Below are 22,447 nucleotides of genomic sequence, written 5' to 3'. Positions count from 1 at the left end.
ATAGCTAATTACAATGAGCAGTTAAAACAACAGAGCAATAGTTACCTAGGAGGCTTTTTATCAGGAAGTCTATATTCAGAAAGTTTCTTCTGATGATAAAGGCCGGCATAAATATAATAAAATATATGGAAATTTTTCTCTCCCCTGAAAAAGAAAGTATCCTTTTAAAGCACCTGTGCTTATTCTTGTGATATCTGGTACAGTGTAAAAGTAGTTGTTAAAATAAGCTCATCAAAGCAGGTAGCAAATCCCCCATTCGTTTTAATGGTGTAGGATCAGCAAACATGAAACACAGAAAACCCAGTCAACACAACATTTCTCCAAAACACAGAGCGGCTCTGGCTTCCGCTCCAAAAGAACCTGACTACTCTTGCTGTCATAGCACTGTACAAAGGACTGCTTTAGCAGAAGATGGGAAAGCATTTAAAATACAGAATTGTTGAGAATTACATCAGTTCAAGCATACATAAATGTTAAAGGACAGACAATTAATATACCTACACAGCCTGTTTTATGACCCTTGATTTTTCAAGTAGATATTCAGAAATCTTTGCCCCCATTACAGCTCCTGTGGGTGTAAACATCATTTCCAGGTATTTTCCAAAGCGACTCGAGTTATCATTGATGGCAGTGCAGGCATTCCCAAATGCTTCAACCAGAGGATTCACCTGAAGAATTTTCTCACGCAAAGCACGATTATTGGCCTCGACAGAACAGATACAGATCAGAAGGATAATTAAAAGAATATAATGCTTGCCCACAATCCAATTCTTGCTTCAGAAGCATAGAATCCCCTTCTCATGCTTGTTGGACTTAGGTACTGTGTTAACTTTTCTATTTATACAACAACAGGTCTAACAAATTGATAAGGAGGTATCCACCAGCTAAGAAAATAGAGATTCTGCTTTCTCTGTAATTTTTCTCCTCTGAGGTATCATATAATTAAAGAGTACCAAAACCATAAAAGACTAAAGACATCTACTTAAGGTTAACCTTAACATGCTTGATTTACCCATCATTTTGTGATAATAGCATTATCATAACATTTATATATGTAAGAGCTCCTAAGATTAGAGCCACAGTAAGATCTGTCATTGTTTGTTGCATAAATAAACAAAGATGTATGTGACAAGGACTGCACATAACTAGAGATACTGAACACCCAAAATCCAGCACCTTCTCTTTAAAAAAATATTTACTGGCTTGGTGTGAGTTACACTCTTGTATCTTAATTCAATGTGCTCACATGCATGGTTATTAAGTCCCTAACTCAAGTGGGACAATTCACATGAACAGTTTTAAGCATTAAAGGTCAAAAAAAGCAGAATTTAGGGTGGGGTTGGAAGGATTTGTTCAGAATTTTACATAATTGGCTAAGAAATACCTTTCCCAAGAAGGTCAAATGTTGGACGATCAGATGGGCACTTTCTGTCTTTCCAGCACCACTTTCCCCACTGATGATAATGCACTGAACACACAAAACAAAATATTCAGGTGCACAGTTCACCACATGGCTGATTTCAGTGATTACCACTTCTATCTGTTATTTCATATTTAGTATCAAAACTACAAAATACTTTAGGGGTCAACTCCCTTCTGAAAGGAGAGATCAGCAAAGAATAATTTATTCTCTAGACTACTAAAATGCATCTCACAATGCCTGATAGCACTGTGCATGTGTGAAGCAGTGACTCAGTTTCCAAGGGCTAAGACACACAAATGACTGACCATGTCTACAGACACAACTAGTATTTATGTGGTTTCTCTCAAATGCTTAAAACTCAGAAAATTGCCAGAGCTCAGCTGCTGTGACATAATTCAGTAGTGCTTCTGAGCTTGCTGCATTGACTTCATATGAACTAACATTAATCACAGGGTACAGCTGTTTTCAATACACTGACCAAAAGCTTGCTCCTAAAAATAACTTAAAATATTTACAGCTGTGTAGAGAGGATATTCTGTAGGTGACTCGAACATTCAAGCTAGAACAGCAAAATAGCATCTAAACATTTCAGAAAAATACACATTTTTTCACTGAATGATTCTGGAAGGACATAACCACCTTCTTCCTGGGTCAGCAGTCCTTAACATACAGTATTTTATGGGCTCTCCAAATGGCTTCCAGACCCAGAAACTAGCTAGAACGGTCTAAATCCTCTGGTGTTACGCCTTGTGGACAACATGGAAGTAGGCGGCCAGTACACTTATGAACACTTCAGATTACAGAAAGTATGAATTCAAACAGCGTTCATTATTTTACCTTTGTTTTCATGTGTTCTACAAATCACCATTACAGCATCAACAGGTAAATAATCAAAATGCTAACACAGAGCAGTTGCACAGATGCACATGTTTTTATGCAAACATCTGAAAATTATCTGCACGACACTGTGAACACACAAGATTCTTGGCTGGGAAAAGACACAAGGTCCTAAAACATAAACTGACCCTTCATATAGAACTGAGCTTTGTGAAAAGGTTTGAAAGACGTAACAGTTATCTGATGGTAGTTTGTGGTGCCCAACAGCAGGTGCAGGGATTGACTCTAAATAACGTGTGCTATGTGACATTCTCAGATCATCATCAGGTAATTTTGCTCTTGGAAACAGGTAATACATTGATAGATTTATTGGGTTACACTACCTAATTTAATTGCCTTTGTGTTACTAGGGAAGTCATGTATAACAGTTTGCACAGTCAAGGCCCATGAGTCCTTGTCGAACTGGTTAGAATTTGAGGTTCACTGCAGGAGGAATATTAGATCTTAAGTCAATTTTCAAGCTTCCCAGGAAAAAAAACCCAAGAGAAACTTCCATGGATAAAACAAAATCAATGAACGTTCCATCTGGGTGCAGTGTTTATCTGAGGCACCTGAAGCACAATCTAACAGTGGTCAGGTAATGAAGATATACAAGCTCCTGTAACACTTTGCAAGCAGAAAACAGGAAACTGATTCAGATCTCAATGAAAATTGCTTCTTAAAGAGGTACAAAACATACACTATTAAATATGTACAAAGTTAGCCTGATGAGCTGATGTCATAGTAATTTTTTCCTCAGATAACAAGTTCTTACATAAGTTACTCTACATGAGTACTTGTTTTCTTTAATGCCTCCATATGAGTCATTAAAGAAGTACTGACCATCTCTCAGGCCAGTGTACCTCCACATACTCAGTAAAACTCCTGTTTTCTTCAACTTTAATGCCCACTTTATTTGTCTTCTTTTCTTGGCATTTTCTGATTGCAGGCTTTTTATTATTGTATTCTGCTTCTATTATTTTATTCTGTGATTTTAAAAAAGCATTTTCTATGAATTATGGTGCAATGTGCAGGGTAAAATCAAGAAGATTTTATAAACAAAAATAATTATCAGCCTTCAATATGCATACACACACAGTACATCAAATTAGAAAGAGTACAAAGTTATGATCTTAAGAATGTAATAAAATCTACTGCATGGTAATTTATTCTCATTAAAATCATTGCTAATAATAATTGGATTTCTGTCTTTATTATGTTTATAATACAGCCATCCTTAATATATTGTACTAAAAAAATTGTTAATGTTTCCAATTTTTGTGACTTAGAGTCTTTTTGAAACAGAAAAGTGGTTCAAACTCTCTTAATCTGCTATGTCATTGAGAACTTCCTGTTTTACACAAGTGTAAATTATTGAAATACCCAGGGCAAGACAGGCCTAGAATCAGAGTGTGCAGCAACATTCTGCAGCTGGTCTTAACTGCCAGGACTTCATGGCTGTCCAGGAAACTATACTGGTCAGGTACTCCTATCATCCTATTTGCCCTTTTAGTCTCTTCTGTATCACTGTGTCCTCTTCAGAATTTTCAAACCTCATTAGATTTCTACTCTGGTTTTCCTGATGCAGGAATAAAAGGCTTAAAGAAAAAAATTCTTGAAGTACAACACAACAGAATATTAGCCACAGCCATGTAGCACAGTGGCAGTATAATTAATGTGAAATCTAAGCCAAATGAACAGGTTCTTACCTGATCCTTGCTGAATGTAACCATGCTTTGGTAGGCAGCATCTGCAGAGGCAAATATGTGGGGGGGATTTGACGAACGCTTCACACCATGGTAAAGCTTGGAGAACTAAATTTAAAGAACACACAAGGGTCTAAATATGCAAGTTAGGTACATAATTAAGAACTGAAAAGAGTGAAGTGTCTTTCTTCTGCCTGTTCAACAGAGGCAGTTGCCTACTATACCACAGAATTTCCACTGAATCACCTGGAAGAGGAGTGGTAAATCTTGGCACTGCTCAACTTCCAGAACACAAATTACAACACTTGGAATGGACATTTCCCATATAAGAAAGTTAAGAGAACTGTATCACAAGCAACAGAATTTCACACACGTCTTCAGTCAAAGAAATACCCAATCTACACAAAAGAAACTTCAAAGATAACAATGAATCTGAAATCTGGCTTCTCTGCAGCTCTCATTTAGGCACCATGGAGCCTAAGTAATTTCTAGCTCCACCTCTCTTCATATTTGTAGGAAATCAAACTGCCTCTATCTTTACAGCATTTGATTTACTTGCTTCTTTTAATCCAGAGCTGATAGCACAGGACATGTAATAACCCATAGTCACAGCAATTCTTCAGGAAGCAAAAGCCTCAGCATGAGGAGGGTCATACAACCATTTCCCAGAAGAAAGCTCAAAATGCTAGACAAGAGGTCGCTGGGACAATCTTCATCCCTCCCATGGAATTTGTGCCACCAACCAGAAAGGAATGAAATCAAATGAGATCAAATTTAACAAACAAACTACAACAAAACAGCCACACCATTCTAGTAGAAGTAAAAGGCTGAGGTTTAGTCTGTGCTCTGACCTTCCAACATTGCCTAACTATTTTAGCCAGAGGTGTTAATATAAAATGTAAAGTGACTATTGACAGTTTGGAATCTCTCTTACCTGGGGAGAATAAATGCTGAGATTCTGGAAGGGGTTCAAGGCTATTAAAATGTCTCCAACATAAGTATAAATCTGTAAGTCAGCATAGCGTTTTTGCAGCTGATGAATAATTGTATCCTGAGAATAAAAAGAGTTTGTAGTTATACAGTGTCTTCCCACTCAGAAAGAATTTTGTAAATATACTGAGAACACTGATTAAGAAATGCTCATAGTAAGTACTACTACTTATTTTTCAAATACTGCATAGCCAGTATTTTCAAAATTCTTGTTAATGCCAAAAAAATAAGTTAAATGGGAACTCCTACTTGCATGTTAACATGTAATTTGTTGTATCAGTCTGTGAAGCAAACCTTCTGAAGAGAAATCACATGTGCACATTACTGTTGAACTTCACAGTACCTTTCCATTTAACTTTTTTATTTGGCCATGAAAAAAGGATAATAATTTTTCAATGATTAAATTTTAAGTAGTGATAAAAGACTGTTTTAACAGGACACTTTCAGCACAATTTATTATTATGTCTTTTTCTTGCTAGCAAAACAAAAATTACAGATACTCTTCATAATGGTGAAATAGCAAAATATGAAATTGATATTATCACTTTTTATTCAGGAACTGTAGATAACATATTTTTCTATATAAATAATCAATTTTAGAAAAAAATCACTTCAATCTAGATCTTCATGACTAAACTTCACAGTTTAGGAAACTGACAAAAATAATTTAAACTAGCATCGCTCATAATTAAGTTCTTTCACATAATACTATGCATTGCTACTATATTTATGTCACTATATAGAATATTAATAAAGTGATGGTAGCAGATAAGTTATGCGAGAATTCCTTTTCCATGGTGAGACAAAAGCTTGCAAGAAGAAACTGTTTTCATTCTGCTAAGAGAGGCCTAAAAAGCAGAAATAGGCAAAATGTGAATTACAATTGTCAGGAACTGTTACTCAGACAGTAGAGTACCTCATCTAGAACTTCTAGATTTACCAGATCATCATCTAGAGAGTACTTGTCAGCTCCATCCACGTGGTAAGGTCTTCTGGTATGTATTCGTTCATGCCTGGAAGTTTGTTAGTAGAGCACCAATGTTACAAACGTGTATCACAGACAGCAAACAATAAGAGGCAGTGGGAATCATGTGTGACTGTTCCTGTCTTGCAGAAAACACAGATATATTCTCTGAAGTGCCTATTTTTGCTTGCAATAGCCTTTTATAAAAGTGATATGTCAGCTTGCTGTCCAGTGTAATATGTGTTTTCTCTTTCCCAATATATAACCCTCCCTTATCAATGCTCAGCAAAGATTTATCTGTAGACTTACTACTGCTCACTCACACAGTAAAGTATAAAAAAATTCTCCCCCTTTTTCCTTACCTCCTTGGTCTAAGTTAATAAACTGCCACTCTATTTAATTAATGTTCCCCCCATGTACCCAGTCAATAGTATTATCATCTAAAGAAGTTATAAGAAGCAATAAGTAGTATGAAATCCTACTGTTACCTTTGTGTATGCCAAAGTGCCTCCTCAGATGACCTTAGATCTGGTCCAAAACAACATTTTTGAACCACAGCTGCCATCAGACTCTAAATTGTATGGATGTTCAGTCAGCTTGTTCCCAGAGATTTAAGCCACACAATAAGCAGCAGAGACAAACTGCCACATAACCCCTTTATAATCAGATTACACTGAGGGAATCTTTGAAAATGCTGCGTGTATGTTTTTAAACAACACATCACTTTGAAAAGAGAACAAATCAAGAGGCTGTAACATGTCCTCTACAGAGAGTGTGAAATATGAATGCTGTAAGCACAACTAGGCTTTTCTTTACAACAAACATAATCAAAGCAAAGTAGAAGGACACCCACCGAGATACAGTCTGCATCCTGCTGAGTAACATTTAGCATTGATCCTCAGTGACAGTCCTTGACAGATTGTTTCTGCATTGGTTGCCATGTAGAAAGTAGGAATCGCATGATCCCACATCCCAAAACAACATTAAACATTACATCAAGCACTAACGGAACTGTACTGTCTGTACTGTAACTTGGCAGGAAACACTCTTTAATTATAATGTTCAAGGTTAATATGAAGATGTAGCAGGTCTTGGAATCCTCTTTCAAAAATTAACATTGAGGCTTTTGCATTTTTTCCCTTTATGTACACTTATATATTTGAAGCTAGTCAGCTTGCACTCAGTAAGGAGAAAGTTTTCGTATCCAAGAGCTATTATTTCATCAGAAAAATTATTGCATGGAAAGCCTCTTAACAAAGAGGAAGGAGAATAGTGTTAGCTGTGAGTACAGTTTCACAGATAATTGTGAATCACATTTAGAGACCATATTTTTTTATGTCTATTTTTATTAATTTTCCTTATTTCCTTTTGGCTACTCATTGAGTTCAGGAAAACTATTCTGTAGTGGTTTATTTGAATTGTAACTACATAAAACTGTGCAGCCTCTTTTGTCAGCTAGAAAATAAAGCAGCGGGAAGACAGCAGGTTTTCCTGAGAGTCCCACTACATTTCCAGAGATGAGAGTTTGCTCAATGTTGTACATAGGAAGAAATGAGAGAAGGACACAATAACAAGAAGGACAAGTAAGAAGCTATGAAAGAAAAGAGAAAGGGTATTATTTCCTATGAGCAGCATGGTGATCACTTGAATTTGTTCACCTTCACATTCAATTAAATTTTCCATTTTCTGCTCCTCAACTAGGTTGTGGGCTCTTTTTGGCTTTTAAGAGTCACCGTATGCAAGAACATTGCACTTTGCTAACAAGCCAGATCCTCAGAGGAGTAGGAATGCACGTAAGTAGCTTATTGTACTACTGGTTTCTTTTAACCGTTGTTTCCCTTTCAAACCAGAATTCAACCTCTTATTCTACGGCATAGATAAATGCTTATGTACATAAAGTAAATCATTTAGAGATGGGAGCACCTCTTGGTTTACAAATGAAGCAAACATTTTAACAGTTCCTTTACTTCATGGAGATGTAACTACAAAGCAATAGCTAACATAACTCATCTGTGAGGCTTTTTCTTCCTGGAGCAAAGCATCATAGCCACAATACTGAATTGCAACAAGCTGCAAGTGTGGATGTATCTACCAGAGGTGCAAGGAGGAGAGGGAAGAGGGCACATTCAAACCTAAGCATGGCTAATTGCAGAATGGCTTTGTAAACTAATCTGTTATCTGTGTATTAAACTCCTGCTGCTTGTTCTCCTTAAGTGATAAATGAATCAAATTTTTTTATTGGAAAGGGCTCCATTTAACACTATCTAAATAAATAAGGAAACTGGTCTTAGTCAAATATAAGTAAAACATATATACCTTTGTGCATGTACTTTCTTGCACTTAACTCATTTTCCTAAGTACATGATTAGGAAGAGGATATTAGGAGCATAACATCACATTAGCTTCAAATCTCCTGCTGACCTCATCAGTTTTCTACTGACCCTATGTCCTGCAGATACATTCACAGAATGGAAAAGAAAAATACAATCAGTAACCTTTAATTATTTCTACAATTTCCCATCAGAAATATAACCTGCTTTTAAAATACATTTTAAAAAATCTTAAAAAGAAGGAAACACTCTTAATTGGAGAAATAACTGTAAGAATATTTCTTTGCATAAAAAGTAGAATTATCAGCCATTTTTTCAATTTTTTCAGTACAAACCCTGAGCAAAAGGAAAAATCAAAGGTGTTGTGTTATGTTATTTGCCTGAAGTTTCCAGCAATGTTCTGAACAAGCCCTGACAAAAGAACTGGCATTAAGGGCCAGTCACTCAAGGTACTTATCTTTATTATAGAATCACAGAATGGTTTGGGTTGACAGGGACCTGAAGCACAGCATTAGATTTATTCCAGAAACTTAGTGATTGTCTGTTGAAATAGGGTCATCCTGCCAAGCACCTTCCCTTTGCTTTTTTCTTCAGGCAGGAATAGCTGGAAGGGACAGTTTTCTTGGATTTTGGAGGAGGAGCAAAAGGCAGGAAGCATTTCTCCTTTGGGAAAACAATTTCATGAAGATGGCAGGAAGCATTCATTTGTTCTGCACGTGGGAAAGAGATAGTTTGAAAGAAAGTAACCTCGTTTTGTACTGGACACCAGTCATGGTAATAGAGGTGCCCTGTAAAGAGCCATACACTCACATAGCCCTGGTATTAAGCTGACGACAGGAAAGGAAAAGCACACTTCTGGACTGAAACATCACCTTGCTGACAGGTCCAACCTGAGCAAAAAAGCAACAAAGGGCAAGACTTTTTGTGTTCATTGGGCAGCTGATCTTTTTCTTCCACCCCTAACATTCTTAGGGGCTTTCTTTGGCCTTCATTTTGGCCTTTAGTGCAGTTAAGCATTCATGTTTACTGTTTGGGATTTTTCTAGGACTCATGTAGGAACAATGGTTACTGCACTTGTCCCCTACAGTAGTGACAATTTTAAAATTACTTGCTGAGATTTACAAGAAAAATAACACAATGAGAAAGACAAAAAGGGAGAACGTGCTACTGCCATATAGAGATACGGAGACTATTTGTCATACATTGCAAAGGTACATCAGGCTTCACCCTGGAGTAATTTGTTGAAGTAAGGTCATAACAGAGATATTGACACAGCCTTAGTTCCAATATAAATGCTACAACTATAGTAAAAATCTTTGCAACCTCTAGTAAAAAAAAATACAGTTGAATCAGAACAAGGGTCGTTTTGGGGTGCCACAGTAGCTTTGTGATTTAAAAAAAAAGGAAAAAATAGTCTTAAGCTCATTTGCCTAATATTCATATAGAGGAAGGCTGGAAGAATTGCATTAAATTACATTGTGTATAGCATCAGAGGAATATTTCTGGTTCTGGTTCTGTTATTAACTCTGAGTCCAAAGGAAATTACTGGCTGGATGCAATCAAGTTCCTTGCAGTTAATTGCTTTCAAAAATAAATATGAGCTGGCAGAGAAGCTAGATATCTGGTTGTAAGAATTACTTCCTTGGACAGACCCTCTGCTGTAACCCAGCTGGCTAATAAGAAGGGGGAAGCTGCCAAGACACTGTAGTCTCATCCTAGTATCTGATAAGATAGCCTGAACATCCATGACCTCCTCAAACTATTAAAAGCTTACACTTCTTTTCTCTTTTTAAAATTTTTTTATTCCCCCCTCCCTGCCTCCCCCAAGGCTTCTTCAAGTTTGATTCTTCCTGATGTACAGATTCTCATTTTATCCCTCAAAATGCAAGGTTTCATATGTGTCTGTTCCCCATTACAACAACAAACCCTTAAATGGTGGCCAGCAGTAGCACACTGACCCAGCATCACCCAGAACTGCAAACTCTGAACTCTTTACTGTCTATGCAAAAATTGTGCCACATATCCATGCAAATGCTGAAGTTATTTCATTCTTTAAAAACTGAAACCGGAGGTTAGCAGAAGATCTTTTCTGATTCCTATGAAGAAGCCTATTTTCAGACAGGAACATAAAACACCCAGTCTGTAGGAGAACATGCAAGAGAAGAAGAAGCCAAGTTTGGAGTTGGCCTCTTCAAAGCTGCAGATAACTGGGAAGCTGCCACTTTGAACCATATAACCAAAACCATTCAATCCTCGATCAACATTAACTTTCAAACATCAAATCATTACTTACATCAGGAGTTACTAGTCACTTGAGGAAATACAGAAGACCAGGGTTTTGTTCAGCTTCAGCCCCAGTGACATTTGATAGGCAGGGCTGACAAAATAAGCCTAGACACTAACTGGTAATTATTAAATATTTTTGTTACTTTGAAATTAATATAGACTGGTCTACTGCATTTCATGTAGCTGCCCCACATTAACTCCTTCCAAAGGGTAGCTAAGTGCCACAGGGGAACCCATAGTACCTCAAATTTTTAAAGAGCTTCAAAGAGTATTACCAAGAGCAAAATTTTTATAATGTGTTCTGTGAAGACTCTTCTTCCTTCCCTGTCTCCAGTTCTAAGGGTTTATTCACGTATTTTCCTCCTTGATGTTCTGCTTTTTCACCACAGTCAATAGATCACAGCTAAGAGATCTGTTACTGCATTTGAATGTGTCCATCTCACATGCCGTTGTGACTTTTTTAGATTTTCTCCTGCATGCTTTTCTGGATAGAGCAATCATTCTAAGACTGAGCATAAATAAGTAATTTCTTAATTTTTGTACATTCAAATGGGAAAAGAAAAACCCAGAGCATTTTAATTTCATTCCCTTTTGCTAATTGTCAGTAATTTTTCAAGGCCTTCAGTTAAAGATTAAAAATCCTAAAGTTTTCCATTTCTTCTACTTACAAGCCATAAAAACATTTTATGTTTTGGTTTCTTTATAGAATGAAATGGAAAGTTTACTTTTTGAGAAAGTCTTCCTAAAGGATGCAAGATTTTATCGTAATAATTTATGCAAGGAAGAGATGGGGCAATGCACAGAACATCGGGGTTACAAATGAGTTTCCCTTCTAAATGCCTTTTAAATGACAAGCTTCACTGTATTTTTAAACATTACTTATGGAACTTGATATAATTCCTAGCTTTGAAGACTTTGAAAGTTTTGCTATGTGTTTTTGAACTTTTTCAACACTGAACCAACTGCCGGCTTTGCTACATTTAGATAAAGTCTTGATAATGACAAAAAATGGAGATAATATTTGATGTTTTTAAGTAAACATTAGAGAATCTGCCTGCCTTTTGCAGTTCATTTTGACTGCATAAGGAGTCATTTAACAGCAATATTAGGAAGTAGACTAATTATCTCCTGACTTGTTCCTTCAGCAGACTGGCAATCAGCTTGTATGTTGGCATCTCTTGCACTACAAACCAAAAAAACAGCTGACCATGCAAATGGATTCAGGAGATCAAAAGGCATCTTTGGAAAGTGAGCAGCTCCCTCACAATCCCCCTTGATGAATTATCAAACACAAACACTGTTTAACAAAAATACAATCTACACAAACAGAGTGAATGTTCACTGTTAAGTGAATTAACAATACCCATAATTTGTAACATCTCTTTGTCTAGAGCCTTCCCAGAGCCTTCCCCAGAATCTAGGGCAGAAAGAAAATGGCTGAAGAGCCAGGCACTATCCATGTTACTCTTCGCTAACAGGTTTACAGTGACCAAACATATAGTACAGCTTTATAGAACAAGGCCAAAGTTCTTGCCTCAGATAAACTGCTATCTCTATTTTGTAGGTATAATATATTGAGTAAAGCTATTAGCAGCCATTTCACAAGGGAAGGAACAGGGAGGGCAAGTGATAGAACAGAGTTTACACAGCAATTTTGAGAGAGAATGAGGAACAGAACATAAACCTCTCCCATGTTTTTGTATTATAATTCAGAGGGTGTCTAAACATTCTTGGTATTTTACTGACATGCAATCATATGAATTTCTATCTTGAAGAACATATCCCTGAAATATAGCAAGTTTATGGTCAGCTTGACTTGCGTACCCCCCTTTTTTTTGCTTAGAGAATACAGCATTAGTCACACTCAGATACACTGAGTCTATCAATACTCAGTTATTATTATTGTAACAAAAATATTTTATAGCTCTGGTTATCATTCCTGACCAATGTTTGCATGTTCTGTTGTCCACATTTTACTGCAACTTAGATTCCTTATTTTTTCCCTGTTTAATACTACATGAGGTACCAGTCTCTGGGAATGAAGGACATTTCTTGTTCTCACAATGTTATCATGCATTAGGACACTACTTGAACATCTCACTACTTGAAGGCCATCTCACGGTCTTCGTGTGAGTAGAGAATTCGTAAACTACAAAAAAACCCAAAGAAAAATAGGAAAAAAAATGAGTGAGAGCCTGTGCCAGCATTCTGTCTGATTCTAAGAAATGCTTCCTGCCTAGAGGCAGCTATATACTGATGGAAATAAGAGTGCTGTGACTCCCATGATGAACAAGAAATCAGTACCCATGTGTTAAAAAGTAACAATATATTTGACTTTAGAACAGATGGGGAGGAAAAATTCAGCATTGCAGGAATGTATATCTGCAATTACGCCCTGGTATATTTAGGAAGTGCACACAGTTAACTGATAGCATATAAAAGGAACATGGATAAGAAAGATCATACTCAGGGCTCATCCTTACACAGCTGTGACATTGGACTTTCTCACCACGGTTTTCCCCACGACAGTGTAAGAAAGAGGGATTGCAGGAGTGGGGTGCTAATGCTGAAATGGCAAAACTCAAGCATTTCAGTCTAAAATGTGACAATACATTAAAAAAATCTTCTTTCTCATTATAAGAATGGAAAGACAGGTATTCTCGCTGTTTTTTCTGAAACTGAAAGCACCTATTTGCATAAGGATAATAGATATCTGTGTCACACTGATAAAAATAATTTAGGGAAAAATAAAGTCAGTGAAAAAGTTTCAGAGTTATCTTTCTCAGTCCAAAAAACAGGAAAAATTGTTAATGCCCTTTTTAATTTTAAAAGTAGTCTTTTACTAGCATAAATATTTTCTTTTGATTATTAATTTTAACCTAAAGGAAACCATAGAATATTAAAACTCTCTAGTAAGATGTCTCATGGAAAAGTGACAACAGTATGTTTGTCCTCAAGAAACAGATGATTGCAACAAATGTGTGTGTTAGTAGACTTCTTCAAGCTCAATAAACAGCCCCTTCAGTTCAGAGGTCTGAAGAAATGCACTGAAGTTAAGCCTAGCTATACTGCACACAAAGAAGTCTACAAAAGAAGAATGAAAGAAACTAAAATAAGGAGATGTTTCAATCTGTGACTCCACAGGTCATTGAAGATGATCCTGCCAATAGGGGACAGCTTGCTTTTTTCCTAGCACTCTCCCCCTTATTCCTGGTCAGGGGAAGCATTCCCTCCTTCACTTCCACTGTATCACCTGAGGCACTAAGAGAGGAGAAAATTATCTGTGTGTTTCTGCTGGCTTAGTTTTTTTCTCTTACTGTGGAATTTCTAGCTCAGGAGGTTTTTGACATTTGCTGGAGCTGCAGTAAAAACTGCATCATGAGCTTGTTTCTGGGAGCTGTGGGAAGATGGGAGAAAAAAGACAGTTTTCTCCTTTTCATTAGCAGTGCACTGCTCGATCAGCTCTCCATCATACACTGTAGATCATCAGTTGTGACTTTCTAGTCTGCAGGCTGCTCTCAGACACAGTGACCTTAAGTGATGTACCAAAACAGGCAAAACTGGCATGGCTCCATTGGAAAGTGAATCCTATTAAAAACCCCATGGGTTCTGAGTCAGTACAGAACCAAAAGATGCAAATCCAAAACACCAATTCTGAAAATACCTTCATATGGCACAAAACAAAGACACCTCCCGATCAGTTGTCATCACCACTAACTCCCTGGCTTCCCTCAAAGAAGAAGTGCAGTTCACACAAGCATCCTGATGATTTTCCAGTTTGTGGAACTTTTCAGCCTGTGGTCTGAGAACATCTTCTCTTACTTATCATTTAAATAATTGATCTGTAGAGTTGCTGTACTCCTAAAAAAGGGTGTCAATGTTTCTTTATCTCTGAACACCAGGAAATTAACATACATTTCATTGTACCTGTCACGGGTGCATCAATAAAGAAAAAAAGCATGCACGTATATTCAATGATGTAACAGAAGGGTTTTACTTAACATGGGTTTGAACCGGCCTATTTCCTTTGAAGTGGTGACTATTCATTCAGATGACTTCTACAGACCACTACAAATGAATGCCAGTAAATTTTTTACAGTACCATCTGGTCATATGTTCTTCTGCACGTCAGATTCTGTATTGAAAATTATGGCATAAATGCATTACAGAGGTTTTAAAGGCTTTTAATCAGTCACAATTTTCCTAGGGGGTACAATATCCCTATTACAGAGCCAAGCTTTTTACTATTATGAGGCTATGTCTATCTTCTGGGGAAAATTATAATTAGATGTTCTTTTGTAATAATCCTTTGTTTGTAGTCCAGTATTAACTGTCTGCTCCGTAGGCTTGATATTTTGCAGGGACATGCTTTTGTTATCCCATTAAAGTTTGCACCAATTCAATCAAGTTTCAAATCTTTAGAAAGTCATTTGAACTACATGTTGTCAATGTCAATGGTAAATGATAACTCAGTGTTTGTCCTCACTGAGCATGTTCTGAGCCCTGACCACAGTGGGCTGGGCTTCACAGGATGAGTAAGAATGCCATAGTATAATGGTAAAACGATCAGAAAGATTTTTGTTTGCAAACAAAATATTTAAGTAAGGTTAGGTGGTGACAGGATGGACAAGGAGTTAAACTCCCTTAGGTGAGCACTGATTCATAGTGAGGGTGCTGAGAAGCAAAATCCTTCCTCCATTCCAGGCATACATAGGGTACAGAAGCTTGTCTGTCACAGCACTCTCAGAGAATACACGGAAAGGCTTGAGGAACAAAATGCTGTCTTGGTTTTGATTCTTTGCCACTCGACATTATGGAGCTTGATCCCAGAAGAATGTACCAGAATACCATGACATATCCATTTCAGAGCTCCTTTTAACACAAGGATCATTCCATTTTATCTATATCTGCAGTTTGGCCAACAGCTGGAAACATTCTCATACTTTTTGGGCACAGCTGCAGGCAACGTGACTTGTGAGGTGATCATGGGGGAGGTATGCTCAGGAAGCCAGGTCATGTAGAAACTTCTACTGTAACACTGGCATAGCTACCTCACCCACAGTGAGCAGTTCCTGCTATGTTTTCCCAGAAAACAAACAAACAAACCAACAAAGGAAAAACCCAACAACAAACACCCCCCACAAAAACAAACAAATCACCAGAAACCCCACCCACAGAAGTCAACTTCACCTTGAAACTGCACTTACAGCTATTTCTTTATTTTAATTTGTGCATTTTTGTTTGGGCTTTTGGCATTTAAGCTACAGTCTTGCAGCATGTAAGTATATACACATTTACGACTTACAAATCATGACATTTAAGTTTCTTCATCAACATTAGTAGGTGTTTGTTTATAATAACGGGCCAGAGCTTATCTAACTCTGGACAAACTTCATATTACAGAATGATTACTGAGCTTGAGACAGTGTGTTCATTTGCATTTAATTCTTTTGAAATAGTGAAATTCTGCCACCCTCTGGACAACAACTAAACTAAGACATATTGACAATCACCCTCAAAAGTAAACAATCCCACTACTGTTGATAAACATACATTCCTTTTTAAGCACATTTTAAAATTAATAACATGCTGAATGAAAAATAGCAGTTATTATTAAGCTACAGACCAAGCAGTTAAGTACTGAACAGCCTTCTTACTGAGAGTATCTAATCAAATAGCAATCTTTTAAGTGTTCTGTTCTTAACCTTTCCTAGGAGTCACTTGAATACACTTGTATTTTTAAAGATCTGTTGCCAAAATACAATATAAATTTTCATGCCAATATGTACTTCCACAAACCAGAACGTTCTGGAATTATTAGCATCTCTCAGACTGAGCCAAAAGAGAGCATATAAAGTGAGAGAAAAAAGACAAAGGAGAAGGCCACATTAGTATCAAAGGGAAAGCACACCCCTTGCATTTACATGGCAAGGAGCATTTACTGCTAATAATCCTGCAAGGCAATGCACGAATACGATCATTTGAAACAGCAAACGTCTGTGCATTGGAAGTTTCAATCTGGGCTTCCCCAACGGTGTGGGGAAGGAGGGCTGTGGCCTGTATGTTGGCACATACCTTGCTCAGTACAGTACCTTGTTCTGGCTGTGGAGCCTAGCTGCTGCTGCTCCTGGATGAGTTCAGCCAGCTGTTTCTGCAGAGTCATGTCTTTACCATGAACTTGTTTAATAAACGGGTGCTCCAAAAGATGGGTAACTGAAGGACGCTTTTCAAAATCTTTGATTAGACACCTGTGACAGAGAAAGAGGGGGTCTCAGGGAATGATACCACTTCATTACAGCATGGTTTGAGTCAGCTTACTGTGTGGCTGTTACTGTACAGTAGTTTCTTTTTCCACAAATCTGAGTTCCTCAATATGTAACACGTCTCTTCCTCTGTATTGCAATAAATCTGGCATAACATACTAGCCAAGTGAATTCACCCACAAGTATATTGGTAGAAAGGCTACCAATTTGAGCTTATTTAATCTCTTTTTAACTATAACTAGGTTACTCTGAAAAAAAAGGGCATTGCATCTTGTAAGTGCTATATAGTTAATATACATAAAACTTTATATAAGAATGACTAGACAATACTTCATTCACTCTAATTTTCTGTCTGCCCTCTCATAAGAGTTTGACTGTGAACTGCAGGATACAGCCTATTAAGAACCACAACTGAAACCTGTGATATAACAGCAAACAAAACAACTTGATATAGAGCCTTGTTTTTAAAATGAATGTTACAGGTAGATATTCTATATTGCAATGATGAGTGTTAGCACAACTACACAAAGTTCTGCAAGCCTATATAATTCAGTACAGAAAAGAAAGGAATCAGTCAGAATTAAATGCTAGCCAGAGTACCAGAGCCTATGACAGGAACAGGTGAACTAGCAATGAGTAAAAAAATATATCCTATTAAATTAGCATAAAATAAAGTACCATGATAATTTATATAACCAATATTTTAAAATGAAGATGCCATTACTCAAGCTGAATTATTTTCTGTATAATAAAGCTGAAATAATATCATTCAAATAGAAAAATGGTCTAACAGGATTAGACTGTTTTAAAGTATCCTCTAATTATTAATACAAAAGTATTCTATTCATCTTGCTCAAAAAATAGTAATATACCAATATTATTTGAGAATGTGAAAAAGAAATGCTGCAATTCAGAGTATATCTCCCTTCTAGTATCTATCTGCAAATTATAGCTCAAGATGAATTTATTTGATAAGCTGTATTCATATTACATACTTCACAGCTACACCTTATATTTCATATATCTGAAGTACTTCCTTGCAGGCCCAAATATCACAAATAAACACTACAATTTTAGCAAAAATGTCAATGAAAATTTAGAATTTATATTCTAGTACTATCAGTAACAATGTGCAAAATTTAAAGTACATTAAAATATCAATACACATTAATTGATTTCAAATACTACCAAACATGTTAGCAAATTGTTAAAGTTTAGCCTCACCTCAAAGACTTTACTGAAGTCTAAATTCTGGTCTTAAAATGATCCTGAAATATCTTTGAACACAACTTTAATACTTTAGGTTCCTGAAAACCATTTCCCCAGCCTTTTCTTGGTACATCTAGTCCAGAAAAGAAAGCCTGTAAAATGTGTTACCAGTTTTGGAATTATTTTGATGAATTTTTCTATAGGTAAGAACTGCAGTCTCCTGATAGAAACACTAAAGTAACACAACCTGGTTTATCTCCATCCCTCTGGGTGCAAGGCTATAAATACCAGTCCTTCCCCTCCATGAAAAGATCCATCATTAGCCTTGAACAGGCTCTGACAATACTCCCTACCCCTTTTTGTAATTTGGGGCTTTTAAAAGTCAATACACCCACACAGACAATGTGGTCCATGCCAATCCTGTTCAAATTCATGTTTCCTGTGAAAAAGGAAAAAAAAAAGCATTTGAAAAGAAAGACAACATTAATCAGAAAGGCACAGGAAAAGAGAACAAAACAAAAGCTATGCAGTATACCAAATCAGATTGATGGCAAGTATCCAAAGTTGAGATTTCAGTCTGAAAAGCTTATGCTGTCATGATTTTTACCATTCTATCAATAATTATAAATTTACGGTATTTGCTATATTGTAAATATACAAATTTTCTTTTTCATTTGATTACATCAGGAATTTTTCAGTACTGTAACTGAATCCAACTGAACCTATGTCATAGTATCACAGAATAGTTTGTGTTGGAAGTCATCTTTCAAGGGCATCTAGTCCAACCTCCCTGCAATGCACAGCAACATCTTCAACGACATCAGGTTGCTCAGAGGTCTGTTCAACCTGACCTTGAATGTTTCCAGGGATGGGGATCTACCCCCATTCTGGGCAACATGTTCATGTGTTTCAACACCTACAATGGAAAAAAAACCGTTTTCTGGATATCTAGTTTGAATCTATTCTCTTTTAGTTCAAAATCATTACCCCTGTCCTATACACCATGCAGTTGCTTGTCAGATAGTAACATCACAGTCTCAATGGATTATCTTCAATAAATTATGCAGTTCCACACAGGTTATCTTGTGTTTATCAAAAGTGTAAAGAACATACAAACCTTTGATCTGGTAGTATGTAGTTATTAATATGAATTATACTCTGAAATCTGGAACAATGCACCTCTAGAGACACTCTATAGATGGCCTCCAGGTGAAACATTCAAATGTCCAGGATACTGCATTCATTAAGGAAGCCCAAAAGAAGAGAGAGAAGGAAAACATTTTGGAGGAAAAATGTTCTTACCTTCTCTATTACACACCTGAACTGAACTATCAAAGTTTATCTACTGTTTCATTGATATCCAGCCTTCGTTCTCCGGTAGTATGATATTGCTGTGATCTGGAGTTACTTAGGATTTCACTTGAAAGGCAACTAAAATTTTGCTAAATCACAGGATGACTAAGGCAATGACACAGGGCACATCAACATCATTCTGTGATCAAACTCTGTTCCAAAAGCTTGGACACAGCAAACCTACCATTGTGCCAAGTTTATGCCTGCATTGGAAGAACAGAGCCCTTAGCTGGTTAGTGAGATGGCACAACAAAGCAGAAAGCCAGTAACTAACAGCTGTGCTAGGGTAAGGGAGAGCCACTTGAATTCATGTCTGTAACTTCATGCATGAGTACTTACACTTCATTTTGGGGAAGAGTCTGGCAGCAGAATGTACAGCTCCACTGAGGCTGTTTTAACCCATCCAGTTAAACAGCAAGTTCCTGGCACTTCAGGAACACAGCAGCAGAAAGACCAAGCAGGGCATAGGGAACTGAAGTGTGTATGGCACACTGTCCTTCAGCTTTGAAACATCAGAGGTGTTGACACAGTGATGTCTAGAAATTACTCCTTACTATGTTACAAATGTGGTAACCAGCTGCAGCTTAGTCATAGCAGGTTGGGCTCAGTGTGTAATCGAATATTCAGTGCCAATTTGATGTATCACCAGGCCTGCTGTGATGGAATGTAGGATGGAAAGCTGTCATGTGACACTGAAAAGATCGTCCTTATGTTTCTTCTCTTGGTGTATATTCCTTTGTCCTAATTCCTCTCTACGTAGTCAAGACCCATTACTATTCTGAGGTATATTTACATGCTCTGCTTCTACACACTGTCATTTCAACTGTGTAGCTTTTAGTAAAACACAAATTGCTGCTGCTGCTGCTCTTCTTAGTCAACATCACCCGTAAAATAGTGCTCCTTGGGCCACCACCTATGTGCTAACGAAGAATGCTGCACTAGACTGTCAGTGTCACTGGAGTGTCCAGGAAGGTATCATCTCCTTCACTGAAGGCAGTATTGACACTGTAACACTCTTTAGGAAAAAAATAAATACAGAATATCAGCCCTTGCAATGGTAAAGCCTGCACAAAGGTGACCATTATCACAGATTTTTCTACTGTCCTGCATCCTGACTTAGAACTATAATGTGTGGAAAAGTTAATCACATGGGTGTTCAAAGTTGCCAGTAAATTCAGTCATGAGACCTACCTAACGTACAGGCCAGAAAGAGAAATCAAGAAGTAATGCACAAGAATTCAGTTATATTAACATTTGAAGGAGTACAGTAATAAAACAGCTTTTCCAATCTCACCAGAAAATATTCTGAAATCAGTGTGTGTGTTGTTGAAGTAATAAACACTAGGAAGCCCTAACACTGAAGGATTTGCTAAAATCAAAATATCTTCAGCTGTTCATCTGAGCATTCATTTAAGACCAATTCAGACAGGTAGCTTAGGCACTGGCAAACATCAACCACGCTGCAGTTACTCATAAAATCAGTAAATGTGCTGCACCTGCAAATTCAGCCAATTTGCTTGGCCCATGGAAATTCAAAAAAAAAAAAAAGGGAAAGAAAAAAACAACAACAACCAAACCAAACCAAAAAATCCAAGCGAGCAAATCTACTACAAGACGGGTTTCAAATAAAGTATGATAAAAATATCATATTTGGTCTGCTATTTTTTGGAACTGAAATAACAGGAAGGCTAAGTTAGTACAGATTGAAGAGCAAACAAATATTGTACATGTTTGCCTTGACGAAAGTCAATCCATTACCTAATTTGAATTTCTAGGATCTTTCATCATGCTTTCTTAGCTGAAAATTAATTCTCAGAATTCATTAGTGTCACTACATTAAACATAGGTTGCAGCCATTTGCTGCAGTCTCAGAGCCAGGCTCCTAAGCACCATTTCCATCCTGCCACAATTACAAGCAGAGATGAAGCATTTATTAGCAGAGGATAAGAGCAGACTCCCATACACACAGGCCCATCTGAGACCGCCTCTAAAAATTCACTGGCTGCTTGCACTTGGATGATAACATTGTTGGAATTGCTGGTTCCTGACCATGTAAACTGCCATTTCACAATTAGCGAATCAGATGACTCAAAAGGAGAGATATTTATCAGCCTTCATGAGCTAATATTTACTAATGAATCAAGGGAAAGAAATAGATTTTATAAGAACTGCAGTGACGGTCTAAATCGCCTGTGTGTTCAGAAATAGAAAACAATTACTAACGTCATTCAGTATTGCAGCCAAACCTAAGTAGAGCAAGCAGCAGTTATTTCTTTCAGAAATCCTCTTTCATCAGGTCTATTTGACCAAAAGTACTTTCTTTAAAAAGAAAGAAATCAAGTAGCTCCAACTCTCATACCTTAGTCACATTATGATTTATCTCCAGTATTTTGTTTTCTTCAATTATTACATCTTGTAAATGCTACATTGTCTGATGATTTCTTATCCGTTAGCAGTAGGTTGCTGGAACTCATTTTGTCTCATAAATTAAACATCCAACCAGACATCTGGTAACTGTTTAATATCTACATGCACAGAAGATGCACAAGTTAATATTTGGATGAAATTATATCTCTGTATCAGACTGTTAGAGCTGAGGAATTTGTGCAACAACCTCTGGGTGACAGAGATATAAAGTCTCTGATCTGCTCAACAAATGGTTAGATAAAATCCTCACTATCACTTTCCTGGTCCCAATCTCTCTGCCACTCCCTGACTCTTCCAGATGCTTTCCCCATCACCTTCTCCATACACAGCTTTGGACCATTCTCCCCTGCCCTCCAAATACTTCTCTGCTTGCACAAGTACTTGCTGTCTGCCAGTGAGGAATCTTTCCAGGACTCTCCTGTAAGGATAGAGGAGCTTTCCAGTGTCTTGAACAAGACTTCAGGTCATCCTGAAGTGCTAAGATCCTCTTCTTCTAATCCCAGAAAATACAGTTACTAGGTTGGCCCCAAAGATAGTGATGGCCTATGTGGGGATCTAGAGTGGAAATTTCCCAGAGGGAGAGGAGGAGCAGTAAGGTCATATTCACTTGAACCTCTCCC

General features: G+C 37.2%; 1 protein-coding gene across 1 annotated transcript in view; it reads right to left on the bottom strand.

The window, feature by feature from the left end:
- The window catches only part of MYO3B (myosin IIIB), a 184,252-nt gene that overhangs the window by 98,775 nt on the left and 63,030 nt on the right, over positions 1 to 22,447 (bottom strand). Inside the window, exons 9-15 of the mRNA XM_071562075.1 lie at positions 16,668 to 16,823; positions 5,912 to 6,008; positions 4,940 to 5,056; positions 4,009 to 4,113; positions 1,385 to 1,468; positions 502 to 704; positions 46 to 144 (exon numbers count right to left, since the gene is read on the bottom strand). Of these exons, the coding sequence (XP_071418176.1) occupies positions 46 to 144; positions 502 to 704; positions 1,385 to 1,468; positions 4,009 to 4,113; positions 4,940 to 5,056; positions 5,912 to 6,008; positions 16,668 to 16,823 (861 nt within the window). The remainder of the gene's footprint in view (positions 1 to 45; positions 145 to 501; positions 705 to 1,384; positions 1,469 to 4,008; positions 4,114 to 4,939; positions 5,057 to 5,911; positions 6,009 to 16,667; positions 16,824 to 22,447) is intronic.

The sequence above is a fragment of the Pithys albifrons genome, chromosome 8 (genome assembly GCF_047495875.1).
Source record: "Pithys albifrons albifrons isolate INPA30051 chromosome 8, PitAlb_v1, whole genome shotgun sequence".
NCBI lineage: Eukaryota > Metazoa > Chordata > Aves > Passeriformes > Thamnophilidae > Pithys > Pithys albifrons.
Note: the sequence above shows the minus strand (reverse complement) of the source record. Positions and strands in the feature narration are given on the sequence as shown.